Source organism: Venturia canescens, chromosome 2 (assembly GCF_019457755.1).
Source record: "Venturia canescens isolate UGA chromosome 2, ASM1945775v1, whole genome shotgun sequence".
Taxonomy (NCBI): domain Eukaryota; kingdom Metazoa; phylum Arthropoda; class Insecta; order Hymenoptera; family Ichneumonidae; genus Venturia; species Venturia canescens.
In genome coordinates, this window is record NC_057422.1 from 13,941,713 (window position 1) to 13,969,158 (window position 27,446).

General features: G+C 45.1%; 2 protein-coding genes across 6 annotated transcripts in view; one reads left to right on the top strand and one right to left on the bottom strand.

The window, feature by feature from the left end:
- The first annotated feature begins 1,134 nt into the window (after positions 1-1,134).
- The window catches only part of msi (musashi), a 44,990-nt gene continuing 18,678 nt past the window's right edge, over positions 1,135-27,446 (top strand). The window contains exons 1-2 of one of the 4 annotated variants that reach the window (XM_043412122.1): positions 1,135-1,359; positions 2,442-2,749. In XM_043412122.1, the coding sequence (XP_043268057.1) occupies positions 2,718-2,749 (32 nt within the window). In that variant the 5' untranslated portion in view covers positions 1,135-1,359; positions 2,442-2,717. The other 3 variants (XM_043412121.1, XM_043412120.1, XM_043412124.1) reach the window with 3 other exon arrangements.
- Positions 14,466-27,446, bottom strand: part of LOC122406592 (uncharacterized) — a 49,601-nt gene continuing 36,620 nt past the window's right edge. The window contains exon 4 of one of the 2 annotated variants that reach the window (XM_043412128.1): positions 14,466-14,861. In XM_043412128.1, the coding sequence (XP_043268063.1) occupies positions 14,706-14,861 (156 nt within the window). In that variant the 3' untranslated portion in view covers positions 14,466-14,705. The remainder of the gene's footprint in view (positions 14,862-27,446) is intronic. The other variant, XR_006260016.1, reaches the window with a different exon arrangement.

Genomic DNA, 27,446 nt, shown 5'->3' on the forward strand with positions numbered 1-27,446 from the left:
GATGTTTCTACGTGCCCACTTATTTTCTATTGTAAACATTGGATTTTTGTTGGAAAAGGGAATGAAAAAAGTTTGAGGTTAGTGTCAACGATTCGAACTCGGTTTCGCTTGAATATTGGCATCGATGAACGTTCTCGATACGCTGACAGCATCGTCTAATAATGATATACTCCGGTGGCCATAAATCCGAGCCGAGAAATCTGAATTTCTATAGAAACTCGATCCACCTGACAGTAAAGATTCACGCGAACGAAGGACTTTGACGAATGTTTTCGGCGTGATTTCGAAGCACTGAAAAATCACGGAACGATTGAGAGGGTCGGGTCTTATCAGGGACAACAGCCTGAACAAACGGGGGGAGAGAGAGAAAGGTTTGTAGAAAAGATCGTTGGAGGAGCGTGGCTCGTTGCTATAATACACAAATATAGTCCATAACGTAGCGGGATAGTAGCATCAGCGTCGGAAGGACATTGACTCCCGTGAGGTTGTACACGGGGGGTAGAAATAATTGAGAACCACTGGGCAAGGACCAAGAGCGCGCGGCGCGGTGGCGGCGGCGGTGCGAGGCTCTTATACACGGGAGGGTACGAGATAGTACGAGAGACTGCCGTGGCGCGGCAGTCGGTAGCTACCGCCGTTGCTCTACCCTTCTCTGTCGCGCTCGCCGCTCGTCCTCCGCAACACTATAGTCGTGTTCGTGTATATACTTTGTTCGCGTCCGTGGAGCTGCGAGTCCCTTTCAAACTCGCCCTCGCCCCACCGCTCGCCGCGGCTGTGCCGATACTCGAGCTCTTTCTCTCTTGCTCTTCTGTATTTTCTCCGTCGCTCCAGCGCTCTGGTTCTCCCCTCTCGAACGAGGAAAGAGCGTTTTCGATGCAGGGTGGGAGTGTATCTTTCTCCCTCTTCTCCAGAGCGGCAGCGGCAGCGTACGGGTTCTCCGTACCCCTTCTCCCGGGGAGAACATCGGCCCTCGCTCGCTCATGTACATAGGGCGGTGGAGAGCGCGCACGGAAAACCGGCACAGCTGCCCCGTCGCCGACACACCGGAGAAAGAGATAGAAACAGAGAGAGAGCGAGAGAGCTCTCGCTCTCTCTCTCTCTCTCTCTCGGTAAAGAAAAGGATAACTGCGAGGAGAGCAGCGGCAGTGGCAAGCTGTGTGTAGCAACCGTGCGCCCGAGCTAGCGTCGAGAGCAACGAGAACGAGCGAACAGTATCGAGAGAACCAAACGCCAGTAGAGACGACGACGCTCACTCGACGTCGTGTATCGCTCTCTCTGTGTACACGCTGCTCTCGTCTCTTTTATTCTCTCTCTCTCTCTCTTTCATTATCTTGTCCTTGCACCGTTTATATACACCTCGTATGTATTCACCAAACGAAATAAAACGTTTTCCCATAAAGAGAAAAACTAAATCGATTCGATACGAGGATAAGAAAAAAATTATCGCGATATATTTTTTATATTCCTCGAATTATACAATTAAACATTGAAAATAATAAAGAACTTTTGGCTGTGCGTCGTCTTGTACGAGAGGATTTAGCGAAAGGGGACGCTCGGTGAGCCGACACGCATTCACCTTCATCACACACGTGCCATTTCCCCTTGCCAAAGAGGGTGAATCATTGTCGTCCAATCGCAATCTCGCATATTCACAACGCTGAATGAACGGGGGCTTAAAACCAAATAATATATTTGACTAAAAAATAGTGTCTCTGGAGGAATATCAAATTGGCAAAATTAAAGCAAATATTATCGTACTTACTAAGATTTGGCGCACACGCGTTTCTTTGTTTCGATACAAGAGTGTGCTGTTTCTATAGCTCCTCGTTCGCCATTCGTTGATCGAGTGTGCGCGCACCATCCCCCACCCCCTCCCAGTGCTCCCTCCACTGGCATACGCTCGCTCTTTCGCTCCTCGATCTCTCCGTCTCCGTCTCTCTCTCTCAATTCTCCGGCGCTGGCTGCAAAGCGACGTGTGTTTCTCGTCTCGTCGCGACTGTTTAACGCGGTGGTTGCCTTCTTGACGTTTCTCACTGATTTCGTGGGATACTCTCCGACTCTCGCGGCATCAATTTTTTACCATTGTTTTTCCTCTTTTGCTTTTTTTATTATTAAAGTCGAGAGGTAATTCTCAAGATTGTTTATCGCTCGGTAAAATTGGCTTTCTCGAGTCCGTTGCGGGAGAAAAACGCCGCCAACAACGCGCTCACCACGGCGGTGTAACCTTGAACCTGGTCCGCTCCGAGACTCGAGGAAAGTACGAGAGAGAAAGAGACGAGAAAGAGAGAGGATCGAGAGAAGCAGCGAGTTCTTCCAGGATCATCGCCGCTCACAGTGGCCGGTGTCTCCTTGCTCAACATCGCGCGCGCGTGTGCCTCTGTGCGTGTGTGTGTTTTTCTTTGTTTTCTCTGTGCATCTCTTCGCAAAAACCGGAATAACAGTGTGCTCTGTCTATAACCTAAACTCCGTACGTTTGTTACACCGTTTTCATACGCAACATTCGTCAAAGATCGTCCTGGTGAATACTACATTTCGACGATTTAAAATAATAGTGTCGACGAGTTTCAACAAAAACACGAGTCTTCCGCCGTTACAACATATATTTACATGCATACATACATATCGCGAGGATAATATAATATAAAACGAAAATAATTTGCGACGAGAAGAATACGCTCTTCTACTCCCGAGACACTGGAATAATAGCGTGTCCGAGGATGTTTCCCTACACGACTTTTCCGGCGGTTGGGTAAGCTTCAATATTTTGCGTTTACTTACGTATTTACTGCCTTGATTTTGTCGATTTATCGAATAACAAAAACCTCCAGCGAGCCTCGATCTTGTCACCCGTCGACGCCATGTTGTTTTTATCATATTTTCTTCACCTTTTTCCTTTGTTTCGTTTGTTTCGCGAGAGTAAAACGATGAATACGAAGCCTGACAAAATCGAGGAGCGCGTGTATTTGCGTACACGGAGCATTTCTCTCCTGTCATTAAATTTATGTCCCTTTGACGTTCAACCGCAAATCGCGGCTGTCAATAAATCAAACGAAAGTCGAGAGATATGGACTGAAATTCCTCGTGTACGAAAGTTGTTATTTTGTCTTGTTTCGACTATTTTTGTTACTCGTTGTTTGATACGGTATTTGTTTGAACTCTGGTTTGTTGGTTGATGTATTATTAACGCCGGGGGACACACCGTCGAGTATCCTTTAAACTGCCCCGTCAAGGGGGCCCACCAAGCGGATACGCGGAGCTTCGGTGCTCGGATTATTCTCACACTTTTGTGTCAGTGTATTTATGTCAGACCGAGGAACAAAGCTTCCTCGTTCGCGGTGTATGAACGGGGAAACGAAAAACTTATTTCGATCGAACTCCTCGTATTTTTTACTTTTCCTCGTTTCGCTGTTTCAACGTATTTAATCGTCGTCCAATGTCGAGGTTAAGAATTGACGATTCAAGCATCATCGCGTCGTTCGTACAGGTGTGAACATTCAGCAAAGTGTTTCTAAGACGGAAGAAAAGGGAGGGGGAGAGTCGAGAGACCGAGCTGGTAATTCAACTTGGTAAATAAACTTTGTTTCGTCGGCTTCGCGTTTACGAGCACTCTCGACGATTTCCGTATTGTTTTTTTTTGCTTCTCTCCTCCTTTCGATGTCACGAAATTCTCCTGGGACTCCATCCTCAAACGAGACTGTTTATCGTCGCTTTCCATGCTTTTCTCTCCCTTCCTTCGCGCAATTATATCACGCCACGTGAGTTTTTAACGCTAATGAACTTTGCTTCGAGGAATCGTACTGCGGAAAATCAGTTTTTATTCACCAGCTTCTTCATCGACGAAATGTACTAGATGGTCTTTTTTGCACATTTTGTTTTTCGCTAACTAATTCGTCTGGTTCTTGTTGTTAGACTCTGATAATGATTTTTGGCTACGAAAGTGGTCGCTCCGCGTTCCGTTGGTGACCTCGCCGGATTCCAATAAACATCGCTCGTACGTGCTTCGATCGAAAACTTTGAAACTATTTGTCTCGCGTCATTTACAACGTTCCCTCGAATCTTGAGGGTGCGAATCGATCACTCGCGACCCTCGAATCTTCGAAAGAAAAATTCTTCCGCGTCGCTCGACCGATCGAGGCGAAGGCTTCGCGCGCAGAACGCTCGTGGCTGAGACTTTATTTCGATGGGGCGAACGCCGCAGACGAATTTCGGCATTTTCTCTCCCGCATTTTTGGCGCTCGGTGCCCACCGACCGAGAAATTGAGCGAAAAACATTTTTCCAGGGTTCCTTTCGAGCGTCATTAGTTTCGAATAAACGCGTTGTTTCTTCATTCGCGAAGCTCCAACGGAGGGAGGAGCGACGCAGCGAACTATCGGGGAAAAATTCGAAAAGTCATCGATCCTGTGTCAATTGGGAGACACGGTCGATCGAGCGAGACCGTTGTCGCGAAACGAACGCTTTCTCTCGCAGTGTCGGTTCGAAATTCAGCGATCTCGAGAGATGCATGCGACGAGCAGTGATATTTTCTCGTCTGGGCGAGGCGGGGAGCAGCGTCGGTGAGCGCTGCCCGCGTTAATTGCCCGCGATACGGTCAGCTCCGGGAAATATTGACGCTTCGACAATCGCGACTGGATCGTCGAAGGCGAAACCGTGCGCGCCGCAGCTTTCTCTCCCTTTTTTACCGATTCTCACACTCGCCCGCATTTTTCGCAGTTATTTTTCTCTCTCGTAAACACCGGTCGACACCGCACTCCGTTTTTATCCTGCATTTGTTCTACCGTCGATCGAGAAAGTAATTGATACCAGCGCCCGCGATATCGGCTCGTTACTCCCGGTTTTACGTCCACGAATAAGTCCCCTCGAAAGGTAACCGCACGTCGGGGCTAAATATACTGATACTTCTCTCGGAGCGTTGCACAATCTTCTTGTGCGAAGGAGTTAATCACACGCGGATCGCAGACGCGGCAGTGCCTCGACGTCCCCGAGCATCGAAGGAAACTCTCCCGTACTCGGACACGGTTTTAAGGGGAGGGTGGATCACGAGATCAAAATAATCAGAATTTTATCAAATTTGTTGATAAAATTCTTTGCCATCGAGTATACAAATACATGACGTTGAAGTTTGCAACGTTGGAATCCAACGAAATGATGTAAAAAAAAACTCTCCAATAATTCGAGTAATTCTCCAATTTTCTTTCCTCCCGAATTTGCAAACTCGTGGTTTTTCAACCAACACCGATGCTTTGTCAAATAAATCGGTGAATTACAAGTGTTTTTTTTCCTTCATTTCGTTGGACTCCAACGTTGCAAACTTCAGCGTCGTACAAATACAATTTTTTTTCAAATTCTTTTACCACGTGGTTATCGAACAATTGAGCGTTGAATCAAAGTTCTTATGCACGAGATGTATAACTGTATACATGTAAACTCTATGCTCATACGCGTGAACTTTAGTGTTCAATTACTCGAGAGCTATGTGGTAGAAAAATCTAAAAGAAATTCTATTTTTTATATCCTCTTGAAGAATACATTTACCAAATTTTATGAAATTCTTATCATTTTGAAATTCTTCATATTTTTAACATGCTTTAGCATGGCAACATTGTATCGTCGCGATCGACCCTCCTTAAGGAAATTGAGGCCGTACAGTCATTTATTTAACCCAAAAGTTATGACCTGCACCTTTCAAAAGTTAGGGCAGTTTACAGTTTGGCAATGTTGCATACACTTTGAAGAAGAGTTGGGAAAAAAAAAGACGAAAAACTGGTGAAAGCTCAGTCCAAAAAACGAACGGTGACGATCCTAGCCTGAAAAAACTGCACGGGAAACAGATTATTATTAATATAATCTCAGCAAATCTCCTAATAAATCTGAAAAAAAAAATTGACATTATTCGGCAAGCCTTACTCAAGTTGCGAAAAAAATATTTCATATTTTTAGCATCATTTTTTACTGAATCACTGAATGCGTCTTGACTTCCATAAGATTACGTGTTTTTGGCCCAAATTGTTATTGATTTTTCTCAGCAACGACGCTCCCAACCTGTCTGAAAGTTGAAGCGATTTTTTTTACACTTGACTTTATAAGATGCAATCGGTCTAAAAGCGATGACATATCATTTTCATTCTAATGCCTCAACTTCCTTAAGGCTTTTCGAAGCACTCGCGAGGGACTGGATTCAATAAATGAATAAAACAATAATGAAAAGGCATTTCTCGATGTTTTCCTTCCCGTTGGCCTTTGCGGAAAGTAAATCGAGCGAGCCAGTCTCGAGGAGTGGGAATTTCGTCACAAAACTCGAATTTTTTGGGGCTGTCTCACGCTCGCAGCGTCACTCGAGCCCCACTTTCGTTTTCGTTCTTTCTCATTATTTTTCGTAACGTACCGAAATTGGCCCGGAGTTCGACGAAAGGTTGACTCAATTTTTCTCTCATTTTCACTTGCACTAGTTCGACGCACGAGGATCTAGCTCCGGGAATGAATTTTCATGAAATATTTTCACCGCTGCGATCAACGTTGGAACGATGAGAAAATTCGTTGGTGCGGCTGAAGCTTCATTTTTCCGGTCGGATAAGAACCGTGGATGGAAATTAACGCGAGAATAAGTTTTCGCGAAGGTTAACTCGGATGGCAGAAGGGTTCGATGCTGCATTTCGTACGCCCATGCCGATCCACTGGTCTGCGTGTGCTCCACGGAGCGAACTCGCACTCAAGGCCGGCATCCGTTTACCTCGGGCGTGCCACTTTTTTCTCGTGCATTCTCAATCCACCCACCTTATACGGGGCGGTCCGAACGAATTCGGAGAGATTCTCGCGGCTCGCTCGCTTCTCGTGTCGGAATCGAGGCGCCCGAGTGTCGGGAAGGTCGGCGAGGAACCGCGAAAAAATCGTTCCTCGAATTGGCAGTATAGTTGGAGAGCGGCGTTGGCGATTTCCATGCGGAAGCATCCCACCGGGCTGACGTTGCCAATGCAAGTTCTCGCTCCCTCCTTCTATCATCGATTTCGCAAACAGTGCTGACACGAGCAACAACAACGCGCGCGCGTTCCTTGGAACCACGCACGCGATGCCCTCTCGTTCCAATTGTCTCGTCGTTTCTTTCGCTACCTGCTTTTATCCCGATCGCCTGCTCGTCCTCGGGCCGCCGCGCGCCTTCTCCGCTGCTTTCTCACTCCACCGCGTACGCGTTTTCATTGTCCGATGAACGCGGCTCAATTCTATCGTTGAATAATTTGACCACGATTGCCGTGAACCGCGAAGATTTCGCCCGCGAACAATTTCTTTTCGCTGAGGCCTCGGATCGCATATGGCACGACGAAAAGGTCATTTCGACCGATGCTTTTTCCGTTTTTATGACGAGCGTTATTCCTTCTGAAAACGCAACTCAAGTTACGGCTCACACAGGCTCGCCATCGATAAGAATCGCGGGGAGCACTTGAGCCCGACATTTTCGCTGCTGATCGACCGCAGGCTCGCGGAAGAAAAGCAGCGCGCAGCGGAGCTCGAAACGAGGGCTCGGAGCGCCCGTCTTTCCCCCCGGCTCTTGAAATAATATCCCAGCTCGAGTAATTTACGTGCGCCATTTCCAAGACCCCGATGTCCCTCGCAAACACCGTCGATACATCGAACCCACGAGACCCGAGCTCCGAGGTTTCCCGCTTCGGGAAACCCCCGGTCATCATTACTCGTTGACAAAACAGCTCGTTTTTCCCCAACGAGTTTACGCTCGCCACAAGCGTACCTGGCTGCTGCGCCTCCCGGCCGCCGTCGCCACCACCAGACGGCTCGTGCCACGCCTGACGAGGCCTCGGGCCCGACGCAAAATTCGGGGCGAAAAAAGCCTCGCGCAGTAGCCAGGTGCAGTGAACAGCTGTGCCGGGGCGATCGGCTGTCGCAGGCCCGTCTCTTTCCCCCGTTGCTTTCCTCCGAGCCGTCTCCACAGCGGCACGAAAAATCCTTCGCTTCCGGAATATCGGGCAAACGAAAAGTTTTCGCGCTCCTCGACCGTTCGAATCTGCATCGGCTGTCGAATAGGAAGCAGAAGATCGAGCTCGCCCTTTCCCTCTCGCGACAGATTAATGGCCCAAACCCCGGTTGCCCCGCGCGAATAAGTGGAAAAGATAAAAAAAGGTAAATTTAACGACGATGAGGAACAGCGAAGCCCCGAGTACGTACTCGCCGGATAAGATACTAAAATAACTCGAAGCACCACCGATACTTACATGCTCTCCAAGACACTACTTACCCTTAACGTCGCCTCGACCGAAATAGCCGCGACACGGGGCTATGCAATCGCTCAACGCGGTGTGCCTCTCGACGCGATCACCTACGACCCGCGTCCACTCTTATGCCCCGGCTTTTCCTCTTTCCCCCATCTCCTTCGATGCGTGCGAGCAAATATTTTCCGAGAAAGCAGATTCCTCATGAAGAAACTACATTCGTGTGGAGGATCGATAGTTTTCGTTGTGGCCAGACGCGTTGGGGGCCGACGAAAAATCCCTTGGAACGTTGCTTCTTCGGGTGGGAGAATTTCCCAAACGCTCGAGCCAGATTTCATCATCTTATCAGGGGGGAAATTAATCCGTAGAAATTGATGCTCGATCGACGAAATTCCATCATCCGACTGACCAATCTTCATTGCCGATTCAGATCACAAAAAGTGCGCTTACGGTATGAGCAGGGACGGCGGAAACGATTAAGCTAAGAATCACAGTGAGCAGGCAACGGAAATTCGCAAATTTTCATCATTCATAGATGAGTGAACGATCAAGGAATAAAAGTAATATTGAAAAAAAGAAAAAACCTCGAAAATTTCTCTAGGGAACAAAAGGCTGGGACGAGCACGTTCATTCTTCTCCTCGTTTCCTTATTTTATCACGAAAAATGTAGAAAATTTTGATAAAAAGATTATTAAACCAACTGTAAATAATTTCGACGCAATGCGAAAAAAAATTCACGAATTATGAAAAAACATATTTAAAAAAATACAAATGAGAGGAGTGGAAAAAAAAATTTAAATAAAACGTGAGAAATAAATATCCTAAAATCGCGCTTGAAAATTGAAAAAAATAAAATTCCATCCCAGATACGTACAGCATTACAATTTATTATATAAATTCGAGGCAATGAAAAAGAAAACAAGTCGAACGGTACAATGGAAAATTTTAATTCAAAGTTTCTGTGTGTCTTTTTGAAAATGATCGTTCCTATGATGAAAAATTTAATAAATGTGCACACGAAAAAAAAAGATCGACATCATCCATAAAAAATTTTCCAGTGGACGATTATTCCAATCCGTCAAACTGACGACGCTGAAGTTGGAGTCCAACGAAATGAACGAAAAAAACATTTGTAGTTCACCAATTTTTGACTTAACGAAGTATCAGTGCAGATTGAAAAACTACGAATTGCGAATTCGACAGGAAATGAAATTGGAGAATTACTCGAATTATTGGAGGGATTTTTTAAATCATTTCGTTGGACTCCAACGTTGCAAACTTCAGCGTCATTCAAACTGACGAGCCAAATACATTTCGGACAGAATTTACGTTTTTTATCTTCAATATAATCATCGAATGGATTGTGGTAGCTTCCGTCATCGGTTCGTAAATAAGTGAGTAGGTGCAGATCAAATTCCAGAGCAGGTTGGAAAATTTACGCAGTTTTATTGCAGTTGGTACAGGGAAAATGTTTGGAATTCATCAATGATTCGAAGTATTTAAAGTTCATTTGACTTGAACAATTTTATGGTGGTTTAGGTAATCCTGATGAGGATTCGCTGTATTATCGTGTTTACTGTTAACAGTTTTATGCTGGAAAACTCAGGCAAATTAAGGGTCTACTTTCTAGTGTTTTATGGTGTAAAATTCGTTCTCGCTGGGTATGGAGAAGAAAATTTTTCTGAAAATCTCAGTAAATAATAGATTTTTACTCGTCTTCTCATTGAATTTAAAAATGAATGGGAAGGTCCAGTGAAACGAAAGGATGACGTCGAAGTTTGCAGCGTTGGATTCCAACGAAATGATGTAAAAAACCATCCAATAATTCCAGTAATTCTCCAATTTAATTCTCCGTAGAATTTACAATTCTTCGTTTTTCAGCCTGCACCAATACTCCGTGAAATAAAAATTGATGAATCGCAGATGTTTTTTTCGTTTATTTCGTTGAAATCCAGGCAAACTTCAGCGTCGTATAACGAAAGGACTCTTCGTTGGTTAAGCAGAGCTTGAATTCCGGCCGAGTTAGTTTTATTAATTGCAGTTCTTTTAGTCATAAATCGGGAATCGTCCAATTACGTAAATTCTTAATGAAAAAAGTAAAAAAACGGTCGGATGAATTTGAAAAAAGGGGGTAGTCCAAATAGAATTTCTCCATCGAGTATTCTCGTGTTCTCGGGGGCTGCACGAAGAGTTTCTCTTTTTGTAAGGTGGTTTATGAAAGCTCGAATGAGGAGTCCGCGTCGTCTCGCGTATTCATAAATCGCTCGGCTTCCTTCATTCACGCTTACGAGACCAGATGAGATTCTTACAGTGTCACTTGCCTTTTTGTTATTCTCCGTTCGTCGTCGCGGGGCGCGCGGGGGAGCCGCAAGCGTGCGCATCCTCGCAGACGGAAATGTTTCGCGAGGCTTTTGTGTCCACATTCGAAGGGAATCCGCTGTGTGTACACACAGCGGTGCGAATGAGGAGCAGCGGGCCGAACCGTCTCGAGATAAAGCGCGGATGATTTTATTTGCAGCTGGTTAAAAAAGCGAACGATAATGCCCGAACGGGGAGGAGTCCGCTGCTAATTAGCGCTCTCCTCATTTGTGCTCGCAGCTCTTCGGTAAGAAAGGAAAAAGCTCGTCGAAAATACTCCACGGAAAAGACAGTTTTCCGGTTAAAAAGCCACGATTGAAGTCTCCCAAGCTTCTTCAAACGTAGGATTTAATCTCAACAGGATTTAACAATTTCGAAAGAAATCGAGAGACTCCGAGGCTGGAACGTGCTAAAAGACAGCGAGGCTTCCCAAGACGTTGAAAAAAATGGAAAGCCTCCTATCAAATTTCCCTGCAGAATGTACCTCATCGCGCGCACGAGTCTGAAAAGCCCGAGGATAAGCCACGCGAAAAAAACGTACGCACAAACACAGTTACGACAGAGCAGGCGGTCGAGGGAAACTGGGAGCGTCTCGCTCTCGCCACCCTTGAAACGCTCTTCGTCCTTCGCCTTCTCCGCCTCTCCCGGGCTCGTAGACAACGCGATCTCCCTTTGCTCCGCCGCGTCGGAGCTCAGTCCTGTTTTTTTTCCTTGGCGTTCTTGCCGCTTTCTCGTTCGTCCACTCGACTCCATTTCATTCTCAAGTTGTTTGCATACTTGCCTGTACGCTTGTAGATCTGCGACTAGAATTTTAACGCGTGAACTCTTAATCTTCGTGTTTTTCGAGCTTTTTTCATCTGCCTACGCGAGGCTTTGCTTCCTGGCAGGCGTTTTCCTCCCAATTGCGTACAACGCTGCGGGGAAACTCGCTTTTATACTCGAATCCCCCCCCCCCCCCCACACACACACACTTTCGGGTCCGGCGTGTTACGAAATGAAAATTGTTTCTTCCCCGCGCTGCGGCGGCGCCGATGATATCGAGAGAAGTAACTGCCGGTGGAGACGGGGACGCTCGGAGCTGACCATCGTCGAACGTAATTGCGAACAGCGCCGTGTGTGCGCGCGAGAGTAAAAGTGACCAACGGTGCATCAACGCCGACTTTACGACGACGAACGTTCGGCGAATATCTTCACAACGAGCGAGCAACACTCGCACGTGCTTTACGGTCCTTGTATCCTCTCACATGCAGCATTCCATCCATCCCTCAATCTGTCCTGCAGCACGAGCAGTACCCTCGTACTGTAGCGTTTGTGAAAATTCCTTTCTCGGGCGCATCCATGCACGCATGCAGGTACAGTGCAAAGTGCTTTCGAGAATTCCAGCAATTTGTTCGTCGTTCGAGCTTCCAATTAATCGGGATTTTCTCGTTATTGAACAAACGGGGGGAGCGTCAATGCTGCTGCGAGATACAATATCGGAGCTGGGCGTGCTGCTTGACGGCGACCGTAAAAACAGCGACAATTTCCAACGATCAGCTTTAACAGCTCGATTGTAAAGTCGTTGAGAATTTTATCAGATTGATATCGAAGCGCCATCGCACCGAAAATTCTTTGCACGCGTTTCCAATTCCGTCGCGGTGCGCGCGCGCGGTTCGAAATAATTCGAAAGAAAAATTCTTCCCAGAGTATCCGCGCAGCCGCAGTACCAATGAGAAATTTCACCACCCGAGATCAAGAATTTCGTCATATTCGAAGCTCCGTGCACCGAATTTTCGACCTACCGAATCGATTTTGAAGCTAGAAGGAGCCTGCGACGACTCTCCTCGTAACGGGCGACCAAACTCCCGCTCCGATATTCCCCGCTCTCCATTTACTCCGGCCCTCGGTTACGTTTCAGGATGTGATCAGTTTGTAACCGGTGACGAGGTCGCAAATCGATTGACGATGCGTGAGAAGAAAAGTTAGTCATAAAACCCCCAACGACGACTTGCTCGTCAGTCTCGTGACTACTCCCGGACTTTGAGCTATAGCATCGTGCCATTTTGGCCACACTCAGTGCCAGGCTTCGTCCCACGTATATTTAAGGCTTACACGTACGCGCCTACGCCAGTCAGGACGACGCACAGGGTCTGTACAACGCACGACGATATTCCGGCACGAGGCGATCGAACCAGCAGCTGCCGTCCTTATTGTCCTGTCTCTCCTGTGCGCCCTCGTCGCTTCCCCTTGCTTTGCTCCTCGACGATTCAACCTCGCAGTCTCAATACTCCTGCTGCTGCTGCTACTACTACTACCATGTCCGTAATTCCATAATATAATACACGACAAGCCTGTGGGACAACCCGGCACAACAATATGAGCCACAACGATCCGATATACGTCGTCGTCCGAGCAGCCTCGGAACGGCGCACCTGGCTCCGGCTACGAGGAAACCCTTAATCGCTTCTATAATATTATCATTAGCTTGCACGCCTCTCTGTCTCTTTGATCTCCGGATTTCCACCACTTCCTCTCTCTCTCTCAACGAACCACCTTGTACACGTTGTTTTCATTGCTTTTTGTCAACCTTCGATGCTACTCTTCAAGGAAGTCGAGGCTGTACAGTCATTTTTTTACCCAAAAGTTATGACCCGTACCTTTCAAAAGTTAGGTCAGTTTACAGTTTGGCAATGTTTTATACACTTTAAGAGGATGGATCAGTCGGTATATCGCAACCGTGAGTGCGAGAGAGATAGCTGCAAATTTCGAAATCAAAATTCTTTGACACAGTTTGACCGATTAAAAAAAGGCTCTGTCAGTCGATTTTTGCCATCGTTCTTCGTAGGCTGACAGAGCCTTTTTTTAATCGGTCAAACCGTGTCAGAGAATTTCAATTTCAAAAATTCCAAGTGAGGTTAGTCGACTGATCCATACTCTTAAAGAAGAGTTGGGAAAAAAAAGACGATAAACTGGTGAAAGCTCGGTCGAAAAAACGAACGGTGACGATCCTAGCCTCAAAAAGTGCACGAGAAACAGATTGTTATTAATATGATCTCAGCAAATCTCCTAATAAATCTGAAAAAATTGACATTATTCGGCAAACCTTGCTCATGTTGCCCAAAAAATTTCATATTTTTGGCATCATTTTTAACGGAAATTTCGCCCAAATTGTTATTGATTTTTCTCAGCAACGACGCTCCCAAACTGTCTGAAAATTTAACTGATTTTTTTTACACTTCACTTTATAAGATGCAATTCGTTTAAAAGCGATGACACCATTTTCATTCTAATGCCTCAACTTCCTTAACTGCATCGCGTTACTTGCAACCCTTGTTCGATCTATTTTCCGGTGGAGTGAGGAAAACGATGACACTGAACTTTGCAACGTTCAAGTCCAACGAAACGAAGTAACTCTCCAATGATTCCAGTGATTCTCCAATTTCGTTTCCTGGCGAATTTTCAACTCGTAGTTTCTCAACTCGCACCGACGCTTCGTGAAATAAAGAATGGTGCATTACAAATAATGTTTTTATCTGTTCACTTCGTTGGACTCCAACGCTGCCAACTTCAGTGTCGTGAATTTTTTTCTCCTCTCATTCGTGTCCAGTTTTTTCACCCCCTTTTCTTATTTACTGGGCGACGAAGTTGGATTCCGACGGAATTTCGATGCGGGAGCCGCGAGTTATTTCTTAGGGACGATCTCCAGCGATGATTAAACGCCCACTTCGGATAATTGCTCGTTCTAACGCAACGCAGGAATATTTGGATAATCATGCATCAACGAGTCGCTGATGCATGCGACATGAACGAGGTCATGTTCGACCCAAGTGGCTGAGGAAAATGGAGCCTTGGACGAACCGACAAAAGATTTTACAGTGTCTGAGAACAAGAGAACCCACTGTCTTCCTCCTCCGTTGCTCGAGACTCCATTCACGACGACGCGTAACGCAAGTGCTGCGCCGTTAATGTCTGCACTTTGAAATTTTCGAACTTCCTGTCGGTGCACAAGTTCGTCTTCTCCGGATATTTTTCAATCGATCTTTTCAGTTATGATTAATTATTGAGCGAAGAAGAAGGAAAGTAGATTTATTGAATGATTTCCAATGAATTATTGTCTGGGGATGTTTGATGAATGAGCTGGCGTCGCCGGCTTACGATGGAGCATCTCCGAGCTTCCGGGTCATGTTCTCGTCTACGCCGATCTGGTCCGTAACGTTGCCATTCGCGTCCAGCATCTTTTCATTTCTCATCAGTCTGTAACGGTTGTCCAAATGGATCGCTGGCTTCCATTCGTGCTTTCGCTTCAACTGCAATCAACAACGAAATACGAATAATTACGTTTTCGGCCGAACGAAATCTTCGCACACTGGAATTTTCGTATTTCATATCCGCCTCGTAAAATTAGGGTTTAAGGAGGGTGGATCACGAAATCAAAATAACCAGAATTTTATCAAATTTGGTGATAACATTCTTTGGCATCGAGTATACAAATACAATTTTTTTTTCAAATTCTTTTATCACATGGTTATCGAATAATTGAGCGTTAAATTGAAGTTTTATGCACGAAATGTGTAACTGTATATATGTAAACTCTATGCTTATACACGTGAACTTTAGTGTTCAATTACTCGAGAGCTATGTGGTAGAAAAATCTAAAAAAATTTGTATTTTTTATATCCTTTTAAAGAATACATTTACCAAATTTTATGAAATTCTTATAATTTTGAAATTTTTCATGTATTTAACATGGTTTAGCATGGCAACATTGTATCGTCGCGATCCACCCTCCTTAACATGATGCTGAAGCTTGCAACGTTGGAGGCCAACGAAATGATATTGGAAAATTCTAATAATTCCAGTAATTCTCCAATTCTGTTACCTGCCTAATTTACAATTCGTGGTTTTCCAGTCCACACGAATGATTCGTGAAATAATTGATGAGTTACAAATGTTATTTTCGCTAATTTCGTTGGACTCCGACGTTGCAAACTTCAGCGTTGTGGTTTTCATTGATTTTTTACGATCTATTCTTTTTAATTTAGTCTTTTGGAAAACGGCTATTAATATTCATAAAATTTCGATGTCCGGTTATTCAAATGTTCTGTTTCTCTTCGCTTTTTTTTACAATATGTAATAAAATGAGGTTTACGGGCTCACTAAATCTGTCAATTAACCTTCAGCTTGTACAACATTTTGTATTTCGATGAAAAAAGAACTTTGATAGAAAAATTTTCCTACGACTGTATTTTTGACGTCATAAATGAGATTTAAAAAAAAATGTTTTCCTAATTTCTCGTCCAATGCTCCAAATAACGCAGACCGATGAACGTCAATATTCACATTTGACACGCAAAGTTTTTTTTTTTGCTTTGTAACACTTTCGTCCATATATCGGCGAATAATTCACGAGTCGTAAAAGAGAGAGAGAGAAAAAAATATGCCGTAGATGCGAAATCTCTCGTTCAAACTAGACTTTTCTTAACCGGTATGAATTATTTATGGAGAATATTTCGCGCGCGCGAGGTTCTCTCGTGGAGGCAACCGCGACGTGAGAAAAATCGTGAGGCTTTTTCTTGGCGTGTGTGTGCCGTTGAGTGGCGTGCACATTCGCAGCTAAATTTGCACGTGTACGTGCGCGGAACACACACTTGGAGGAGAAGCGATCGACAAAAGCGCATATAAATATATACTCGAGAATATGGACTCCGGGTTTTCTATATCCGCGCTATAAAACGAGGAAATCTCGTCTTTGTCACAGGATTCAACTCGTGTTTTGTTTCCCTTCGGGTTTTCAACAGAATTTTGACTTTTTCCACGCGCTTGACTCTCGGTTAAGGCGAAACGAGATTATTTCCTTGGCATGTTCCTTTCGAATACGAGATTCGAAGCGATTCGGAAAGGCAGTTTAACGACGCCATTTTTTCCGTCGATTGTTTGTATCACGCGAATCTACGAGTTCTCGTTTCGCGTTCCTTCTACCGAAAGAGACGTTACGTATTACCGAGACGACAAGTGCAGAGTCGCGTTACAAGCTGCTGAGATATCCACAGCGCGTTGTCGGAAATCCGAGCTTCAAAGTTCGGGAAATACGCCGTTCGATTCGCGACGACTCTATTTCCGGATGGCACCGGAGAGGCGAAGCAGAAATCGGGAGTTTTCCTATCGACGAACCAAAGGTGATGCCCCCTGCCTTCCCCGCCACTGCCCCTATGCCAGCAGGATAGATTTCTCCCTCGGGGCCAATTCCGACTGAGAAAATGTCTCCCGCTCTCTTGATTCCCCCTCGTCTCGTTTAATCTCCGAAACGTATCAGCGTAACTTGTAGAACAGACAATTCGACTTTCTCGAATTACGGATTTGTTCAATTTGTCCCAATTACTGTACTTAACCCGTTCGCCAGCCTCAAACTCAATTCTATCGACGTTATTTATTCCGCGAGGGACAAAAACCTTGCGACGATCCGATGCAACCCTACGACTGTTTTCTTTCCAACTATAACTCAATTACGCGGAAGGCCAGTCGTATAATTAGCTGACGATAAATCCCTCGGACCATTGAACCACGAAACTCGAGCGTTAGAAAATAAAGACTCGGATAAAGGAGCCTGAGAGTGCAGCTGCAAGCTTTGGAGTAAATTTTCACGCGCATATAAAAAACCAGTTTTTAACGAAATATTGAAAAATATCATGTTGAACGTAAGCCCCAAAGTAATTCCATCGAGACAACGAATTTCGAATATTTCAACGAAGTTTCGTTTGTTGTAACGAAACTTTATTTGGAAACAACGAAAATTGAGTTTTTCGGACGAGAATATTTAGCTCGAAATTTCAAGACGTTTGCAGCGAGGGAAAAACTTGGTTGACTCAATCAAAGTTTGCTTGGCCCCCTTCCCGGCATGGTGAAAATCGTGAAAGATATTTTTCCGCTCATTCAAGAACGTCAAACATTTGGAGGCTCGTTCAACTGCGTCCCAATTATTATCTCCATTAGTCACAGTCTATTTTTGGTACCTCGGACAAGGCTAACATTAGGATTGAGCAAAGTAAATTGAATTAGAGGATTTCGTTGAACAAACCGAATCGCTTTTCCGCTCGATCATCCATCCAACTTTGTAACGAGCAGCCCTGCAATCTTATCGATAAAATAACCAGAAAAGTGAAAAGAATTTCTCGGTTAAGTGCCTGTGAATTCGCGAATGAACTCGCGAATATGTGCAGAGAGTCCTGAAAGGGTATTTCGAGGATTAAGTTGGCTCGTTGGCGAAAAGAAGCAGCAGCAGCAGCATCAGTTGTGAAGTCGAGTACAAGAATAAGAGACGGCAAGTTGACGGAGAGTGAGCAGCAGCAACTTGGATGTTTGTCGAGTAATGCGGCGGTGATGTACCAGCGAGGAGGAGCGGTTTCGTCGTTCGTAGCGTAGAATATTTGCAACTCACAGTAGAGAGTACGGCGGAGAGGATTCCCGAGGTCAGCAGCTCGACGTTGCTCTTCGGGTAAGCCGCTTACGACGAGCCGTATTTTCTCTCTCTCTCTCTCTCTCTCTCTCTCTCTCTCTCTCTCTCTCTCTCTCTCTCCGAAAAGTCCGGACGCGCCACGGAGCATTTCGCGTACGAAACTGACTCGTTGGATAACTAGTTTGAATCACAGCTGAAAATCGTGGTCGACTCGTCCCTCGGATAACTCGTTTACGGCGTTATTTGGAAAATGCAATTAAAAGAACTCGAATACGAGAGCAGCGTACACGCGCGATTTCACATTTGAGCTAGAATTTTTCCCCCAGTTTCTCACACCGTTCACATTCAAATGCGATCGTTCCCGAGACGGCGGGGTGTGACGTACGTCTCGACAGGATCGAAAGCAAACACGAGGGGGCACAACGCCTGCTCCTGGCTCGAGCGTGTCTCGAGGGATCGCTGCTGACCACCGACGCATCAAGGATCCCATTCGCTCCTTTTCCTTATTCATGCACCCCGCCCGCTCGCCATTTCCGTTAAGACTCTCTCGTGGATTACCGCGCAGGGCGTTACGCTCGTAAAGCATTTGTCAATCAGAATTCACGTGTCTGAGAAACAAATAATTCATAGATTCTCGTTCGATACGTGAAAGTACTGATACATGAGGCGTGGAATTATTCAAGTCCACGGCCTTCGGTTTATTCGTGTTGAATATTCGCACAGTGCGAGTCCTCAGCCGCAAGATTCCTCGAAGAGAGCGTTCCCCAGAACCCTTTTAGCTCGTGGGAGCTTTCCTCGTGTATTCTCTCGAAGCGTGCATTGTTTCATCATCGTCACGGAGGGGTGGGGGGAAAGCATCTCACGATCTCACGGATCGCTTTGGTCGGTGCGCGCGGGGCAGGAGAAAACTCCACGGGGCGATGTGCTTGAGTGACGGAGAGAAAAAGGCACGCGGCCCGAGAAGATTACGAGTAGAAAGATAGAGAGGAAAGGCGCCCGAATGAGAAAAAACGCTGGCGCGGGAGGGGGAGGGGTACGCGAGGTAAGCCCGTCGCGAGAGATCAAACGATGTTGCTCCGCTTTCCCAACGAGCTTGGGATTAGCTCGCTTCAGCCATCTCTTGGTCGCACCAAAACATCCCAGCCCCATGCACTCTCGTCGCGGTGTTTTCAATTTTCTCGTCTCCTTTTCTTCGTTCTCAATCCTCCAGCTTTCTCGTCATCTCCTCCTGCCCCGCCGCACGCTTTTTCACCTTTTTTCATCATTTTCTGCCCTCCTGATATTTCTTTTCTTCGAGGAAAAAAGACTCGCGCATCGGCGAGCGCGACTTGGACTCGAGGTAGGTGAAATAAAAATGGGAAGCGGGCGCCTGTGAGCTGTGCGAAACGACGAATCGTTCGTACGGTCCGCGAAATTTCAATTTTCTTTTCCCCTCTACCGCAACCTCGTTCTCCTCTTCCCTTTGAAAATGAGAATGGAGAAGTAAAAAGGAAAATACTTGTACTCGCTTCGTCCTCCTGCGAGTTCGTAATTAAAATAACGCCTGTGCGTGGCCCGAGAGCTCGCAGCCTCGAATCCCAGGGCGGAGATGACAATTTTCATTGAACCGTAACCACAAACCAATGCTGCGACGTAATTACGAGATTTAAACTCCAATGGAACGATATTTATTGACACGAAACATTCTCGCAGGTTATTAAGGTAGGCCTCGAATTTTCGTGCTAAAATACGCATCGATGGCGACGCCACGGGTCGCGAATTATTCGCATTTTTTAAAACCACTCTGACCTGCTCGGCAAGGTTAATTCGACCCTGCTGAACTCGCGTTAAATCCCTTCGCGCTCGTTTTCGTCTCCAGATAATTAGAAGCGCGCAACAAATGCTCACAGGAAATACGAGAAAAAGGAAATCCCAGCATAAATGTTGTTCGCGGAGTCGCAATCCGGTGGAATGCGCGCATATCGAGCACGAAGCAGCCCCACGCGCGTATCTCCAAATCGAATTATGTTATTAGCAGAAGCCGCACAAGCGAGGGGCTCAAGCCTCGGGAAACCCCTCGAATTGGTTCAGCTCCTCTCCCCTCCGCCCTCCGACTCTCTCTCTCTCTCTCTCTCTCTCTCTCTCTCAGCTTCCATCTAACTTAGCTCGTCGATTATTCGAGGGGTCAAACTGAACGAGCGGGTCTTCCTCGTTCTGCTCGAGATGCGTGGTTGGCCGGTATTTTTCTAACTTTAAACCGCGAAGCGACACCCTTGCGTCATCCTACACCTCGACGGGATCGTATCGTTTGGAAGGTTTCCCTGCGGATCCTCCGGAACCGGCCGACAAGGTAGGAGCATCGAGTTCACATCGAAGCCCCTTTTCCTTTATCGTTTTCAACACACGCGCGTTGTTCAAGCAAATGAAAGACTGCGAAGCGGTTAACGAGAGGAGTCGGGAGGGGAAAGAGAAGATGACAAAAGCGGGCGCAATAAGCTGAGTGACTCTCGAAAGCATACATGTTCTGGCGCGCTCTGTACAAGCTCGACGGTGACGGCGTCGTCTGGCCATCCGTCCCGAGTATTGATCCACAGGGAATGATTTTTAAGACGAGCTTCTCACTAACTGGTGCAGATGGCACCACCGTGCGGAGCTCCAGAGCGGAGGTCCCCGCGCTCGCCTCTCGCCGCAGCGGCGCTACTCAGGAGCGTGTGCTTTTTACCCTTGTCCGATTCTCATTCACCCATGCAAACTCTATAAATATGCGTCTATGTGGTTTTTCCCTTTTTCTCGTGTTTCATCAATTCTTGCTGGCCCTCCTGGCCACTCTGGATCGAAACTCCTTCGAAAGGTCCTTCCTCTACAGGTAGTCGGAGTATCCGGGCTTTCAAACGAAACGAAATCGTCGATTAACGCTCACGAAACATTGGGAGACTCGTTTTTAGCGTAACAATGTTGATGAAACGTCAAATATGATGGAAGACGCTCCTTCGTCACGGGAACAATACTCCGAGAAATTGCTCGGCTGTGGGTACAGTCCCGAATGAGAGGAAACCGAAATTCTCTCTCTTTCTCTCTCTCTCGCGCTCTTGCATCCTCTGCGCTTTGCGGGCAAGCGTTTGATTGTATAAACCGCTGCATCTACACTCGGTCAGTCTTGGTATATACTGACGCACGCGTCGACATCGCGGACCATCGGACCAAACTGACCTACAACGAGAGGTAAAAGCATCTCCCGTGGATCCAGCAGCGCACCTCTTCAGCGTGCCTCTCTTGTTCCTCTCGCCCCTGGCTCGTCTACCTTCTGAAATTCCCTTTGATTTTCCAAACGCTCTTGAAACCGCGCTTTAATGAAAAACCTCTTCGGTTCACGCTCAAATAATGTTTCCCTCGGTGTTTTATTGTGTTACTCGTTTTTTTCATTCACCCTGTTGGCTTATGGACTAAACGACGTTCTGTTGAAAATTTATGAATAATCAGCGCAGCCTTGCTCGATCGAAGAGGAAAAGGAAAGGAAATGTGAGCTCGGAGCTTGATGATGCGATAACGTTTAACCCACGAGCATTGAATTCTTGCACAAACGGAGAAACGACACGAGAAAAAGCAATGAGTCGAACGGTACACAATAAAACGTGAATATAACGATCACACTGAGAATAAAATTTGGTTGAAACACTTGAAAAATGTTCAATTTCACTGAAATATTTAGTTCAAATAGACAGCGATTTGGATTAACGGAATTAAGGGTTATGGGACGATACTTGGGTTACTCTAACGTCGTATTTTGCTGCTACGTAAAATAGTTGTATATCGAATCTCCGTAGATCGTGTCGTGGTCAGCAAACCTGCAGCTGAATTAACAAAATTATTTAAAATATACTGAACTCTTATTTCGAGGTAGACATTTGTCAAGACGACTGATTTGGTTCGTCACCGATAAGCTTTGGTTAAGCCACACGAAGAAAAAATCCGACTGTCAAAATTATTTGTTATTATCCACAAATCGTGTTGGCCAATATAATAATACATTTCAACAAATTTTGGGTTGTATTGAACCGACCAGTATATACGATTCGATTTACAAAATATTAATAATTCTCAACAGAACCGTTTAGATGCTTCGGTACTTGACATTCAAATAAAAGTGTATGTGAATTAAGTAGAAATAAACAAACCTTTCGAGTTTTTCGAACAAAATATTTGATTTGACTCGTTTAGTTAATGCACATAAACAAAAATTCAGTGATTCGGACAAACGAACCATTTCTTATTATTCCCAAGCCGATGTTGGTTAGATCAATCAACAAAAATATCAACTAAAAACATTGAGTTGTCACACCGATTTTTTTTTTCTCAGTGCAACGTAAAATGAAGTTACGAAAAAGGATGAAAACGAGCGAGTATCGATGCTCCCCCGTCAAGCAGACAGAAAAGTTGCAATGATCGCCACGCGATATGCGCGAGTCTCACAAGGCTTTATGGCTTTTACGGTCTTCCGTGTCTTTTGACAGGGAGCCGACTCGCGACTATGAATTTCGGTTCTATACGTAAGTCAATCGATACGCGTTTATTTCTTCTCTCGCATTTTATTTTTCTCCTTCCCCCTTCCCGATTATATTTTTCCTTATCCCAACTTGCTGCGTGCGAGCCTCGCATCGATTCCACCTTCATGGAGCTTGATCGATCCGTACCTGGCCTCTCGTCACATTGAGCGACGAGGGAGCTTTTTCCAGTTACTCCATCCGCTCTTCCGCCGCACGCGTTCTTATCTCGAGCGTTTTACTCGGCGTTTCTTGTGCTTCGCATCATTTCGGAGCCCGCCGCCGTGCGTCATCGTAACCCCCCCGAAACGGGATGCCATAAAAGTGTCGTGAACGGGCCAGTAACTGGTACGAAGCAACGCTGAAAATCGATCTTCGTGATACTCCCCCCGGCCACGACTCTGATCTCGAACGAATAAAAATCGTAATAGCCTCATGCGTATATGCCACAATGAGAGATTCCGGGCGATACAAATGCCGCGAAACATAACAATAAAATCCAGTTTCCGAGCTCCCAAACTCCGTAAACAAAGTGATCGATGTCATCATCGGACACATTTATAGAATGTTAAATTCGACCGAAAATCCAGCTACGAATCTCCCTCCTTTATCCAACGAAGTTACGAGCTTCCAGTTTCAAAAACACCCCCTTTTCATCCGCGACAACAATGGGCACGAAATTGAAGTCTCCCGGTCGGTCGCCCCGTCGATAAGTCTAGCGCCGGATAAAGCAGAGCGTCGGGGGCAGGTTGTCGCGTGTGTTGTCGGAAGGTCTCTTTACCGACTAGCGCGCAGCTTCATTGTCACTGGCAGCGTCGTAATTTGACTGAGTGATCCGAATTCCCTTACCGCTATTCAAGCGAGAGGTCCGCTCCGATCTGCTAAACTAGTTTTTCCGTCGAGCGAACGTTTTACGAAACAGCATTTCGTGTTTGACCGATTATTATCACAGACACGCGCGCACACGCGTCGCGTCCTCTTTTCCTCTCGTTCCACCAGCCGCAGAGATCAGTTTTCAAATGCCACGTTCTCTCGCGCGCCCCCGTGGCGATGAATTATTTCGTCAAAATGTTGAGAGCCAGTTCATTAAATCGACCCTCGAATTACGGGATTTGAGGGAATTATAACACTGCGTATCACATTATTGTTGGAGTGAAACTCTCGTCAAAGTCAATAATTATATTCGTACATTTGAATGATCATATATTTCCACCATATACGCTTCCAATTCTGCGATTCTTCTATATATTGTTTGTGCTCATGTAGTGGCTTTTTTTAACAAATTCTATGTAACAATATATCATAAATTACATATATTTGTGCATCGCTTTTTCGTTTATTCAACAAAATGACCAATTTTATATTAATCACTTTCATTAATCCAAACTAACTCGCACCATTAATAATTAATCGAACGATCGTCAATGGATATTTATTAGAAGGTTTGAATGTTTAGTGTAGGCCTGTAACAACGTATGTCTGTTAGAAGACCCTCGCCGATGTCACATCGGAAATGAATATTGCGGCAGAGAAATAACAATGAAAATGAATGTGTTGGCGTGTGTTTAGCAAAAAGTAGTTTCGTAACAAACTTAGCGTTGTACCGCGCGTGTAGTGATCAATATATAGTGTTATTCGGTTTAGACTGTACACACACACACACATGCATTTACGGATTAATACCCAAACTAAAACATCTACTTAGACGTGTACATCAATGTGGGAATCGAGATTAGACCGGATCGAGGCGCAGCGACCCTAACCATTTGTTGACGATTTAGTTGCATTTGCTCCGAATATTTTCGAGTCGATGTCCGCTGTTTTTACGATAGTTTTGCACCTTTATTCGGGAAGGAACGAGAAAGTTTGTGTGAATTTTCAACTTGGGCGGAAAAATTTGAAGGTACAATTTTGATCGGCTTCTCCGTCGCTCCTGCGATTGAAAAATTTCAGTTATCAGTTGAAGTAATTTGATCAGTGATCTTAGAGACGATGCTTCGTTACGAGTATCGATCGTCAGACTCAATAATGAAAATGCATCGGGTTTGTCGCCGTCCGTCGATATCCGTCGCTTCTTTTTTCATCTTTCCAACAAATATTAATGCGCGCAAGAGAGAATAATGACGAAGGGGATAAAAAATAAATGGTTAGGGTCGTGACTCGACCGAACCGACCTGTGGAATGCTTCATCGTATATTCGATTTACTAATTCGTACTACCAATAATATTTTCTGAGAGCACAGTAGATAGAGCCATAAAATATGGTCAGAGAGTAGCCGTTCGATTGAGTATTTAATGAGAGGGACCATGGGGAGGGTGAATTAACCGAGTTACCTTGATTTTGCAGGAAAGGGGAGGATAAATCGTTGAGAAAGGTTCGCGCAAACCACTCTTCCCTTATCGATAGTACAACGAGACCGTCGCTACTTACCAATCGTGCGAGAAACATTCCGAATACGTGCGTGCACGTTCAAGAGTGAAAACAAATATAATCGTACGAACGTCCGAGTGACGATAAAAGACGATGAATTTAATGAAATAATGGAATGGAAAGCGAAAAGTTAATAAAATGGAATAAAATCGATGAAAGCGTCAATTATACACTTTTGTTTGGTTCAACACGCACTATATTATTAGACAACGGTTAGTTTTCCGCAGTCGAATTTGTCGCTAAATATCCCGACGATAATCTCGCACTTTGGCTCCATTCCCAGCTTACCTTCGCCAATCAACCATAAAATGTGACAAATAAAAGTTTTTTTATTATTCATTTCATCGCCGGCTCTGATCGTGCTGTGCTAATTTTCTCGTTCCCCCCGAAGCATCTCCCTCGCTTCTCCGCGTGCGCTCGCGTTCCCTTATCTTCCAAGTATTTACTTCTCCTTCACCCTTCCTTTTTCCCACCTGCCCACGCTCCTCGACGCTCCTCCTCGCGTCCCTCGTGTTTTGTGGCACTTTCGAAGGAACTTGAACGCCGCGCCGCTCTTCCCTCCCAGAGGTACGTTCTGACGGCACACTCTCGTCCACTTACCTGCCCGCTAACCTTCAACCAACTCACCGCCGATAATCTCTTCTTCCTGTCTCTATTTTCATCTCTCTACAAACCCCAAAATGGTCCTGTTTAACCCTCGCTTCCTTATTTTTTCCTTGCCAAGCCGCTTCGAGCTCGAGATAACGAAACCATTCAAATAATACTCGTTTCGCCAATACTTTCTGCTTTACTTACCATTTACGTGGGATTTTCGCTAGTCGCGAATTTATGAACTCGAGAAAATTTACGCTTCCCATCCTAAATTACCTCGCTCAAAATAACCTGGTAAAATAACCAACAAACGAACGAGGAAACAAACAAACAGAGAAAAATAGACACTTGGACACAAACCTAAGCAAACAAACAAAAACAAACATACGCAAAAACCTAAACAAAAACACACACACGAACCTACTAATACGAAGGTAAAAAAATTGCAGGGTGGGTGTTCTCGAGACATCTCGAGATGTTAAAAACAATAAACAATGAATTAATGATCAAGCATTTCGAATCTAGCTGTGAAAATCCCGCATAGGGTTTCATATTTATTCGCAATCAATATTTCAAATGAACATTTCAATTATTTTCCATAATTACAAATATTAAGTAATTACAAGCTTAAAGTTTCTTTTTAGATGACGATTATTATTCGGTGATTATTTTCTTCATGGTTATTTTACCAGGTTACTTTGAGCGAAGTTATTCAGGCCGGACCCCAAATTTATGACCACGAATCTCGAATGAATAATCGAAGACTCGGACCAATCGAAATCATGATTCGCAGCATTACAAAAAATGAGACGTCGAATTTTGCCTTTTTTAAACGAATTTCTACCGGCTGCCAAAAAATCTAAACATACTCAAGTTTCCTCAATAACTGACTCGATTATCGTTTCGATATTGCTCTCAACGGAGTCGGAAATAATTTTTTTTTCGAAGCAACTGCATCACCAGCGATTAATGCTTTCTTCATTTTTTTTCTTTTTTCTTTTTTTTTTTTTATTTTATTTCAATAATTATCAATCGCGTATTTACGATCGATGTCTCATAGACTTGGTAGGAACTAATGCAGGAGAATGTAAGAAAATAGCTGATAAGTATGAGCGACAAATATGGAGTACGCACTTGGGTGGAGGCGAAAATGCGAATTGTCGATGCAACGAAATGCGTTTTCGGCGACTGAGAAACTTGAGGAATTTATGACGAGGAGAAGAAAGAGGCGACGACGGAGAACGGAGCTGCAACGTGAGAGGTCCAGCTCGAAAAGGTCGTCGAGCGTACATCATCGTGAAATATGATATTCAAATAACCCTGCTGAGAGTGGGCTCTACGAATCCGTGCTCCAGGTAAAAACCTCATCGAAACAATGAGAAAAAGCTTGCTCAAGCTTCTCAAGCTTTTGGTATAGCAAATCTGGTTTGTTAAACTCGTTTTTATTTGATTTATTTTTTATGTCACTCTATTGTCGGTTGGGCATCGCCCTGCTCCAATCGATTCTCTATTTTTCTCTGCCTCTTTCGACCCCTCCTGAACTTGGTTTACCCTCGTAGTCCGTTATTGGTTTTTCGATTCGATAAGCACGTAGGTAGACTCGCACTGAGTGAAGGAATTTGTTGCTTGAACAAAATCCGACTTGGGGCGTCGCGAATACGTTGAATTCAACTATTTTGCTGTGGGATAGCGAGTGATTTTGTTTTGGGGGAGAAAAAAACCCAGTGGAATCCACCCAGTTCCCGTCGAACCCAATGCGATTGTAGTTCGATCGACAAACTTTTTTGCCAGTGCGGATTATCATTGTAAAGTTATTTTATCTAGAATCGCGCCGGCGACTCGAGACGCAAAAGTGCATTTGTGAAAGAGAACTCGCTGCAACACTCTTCACCAAAGA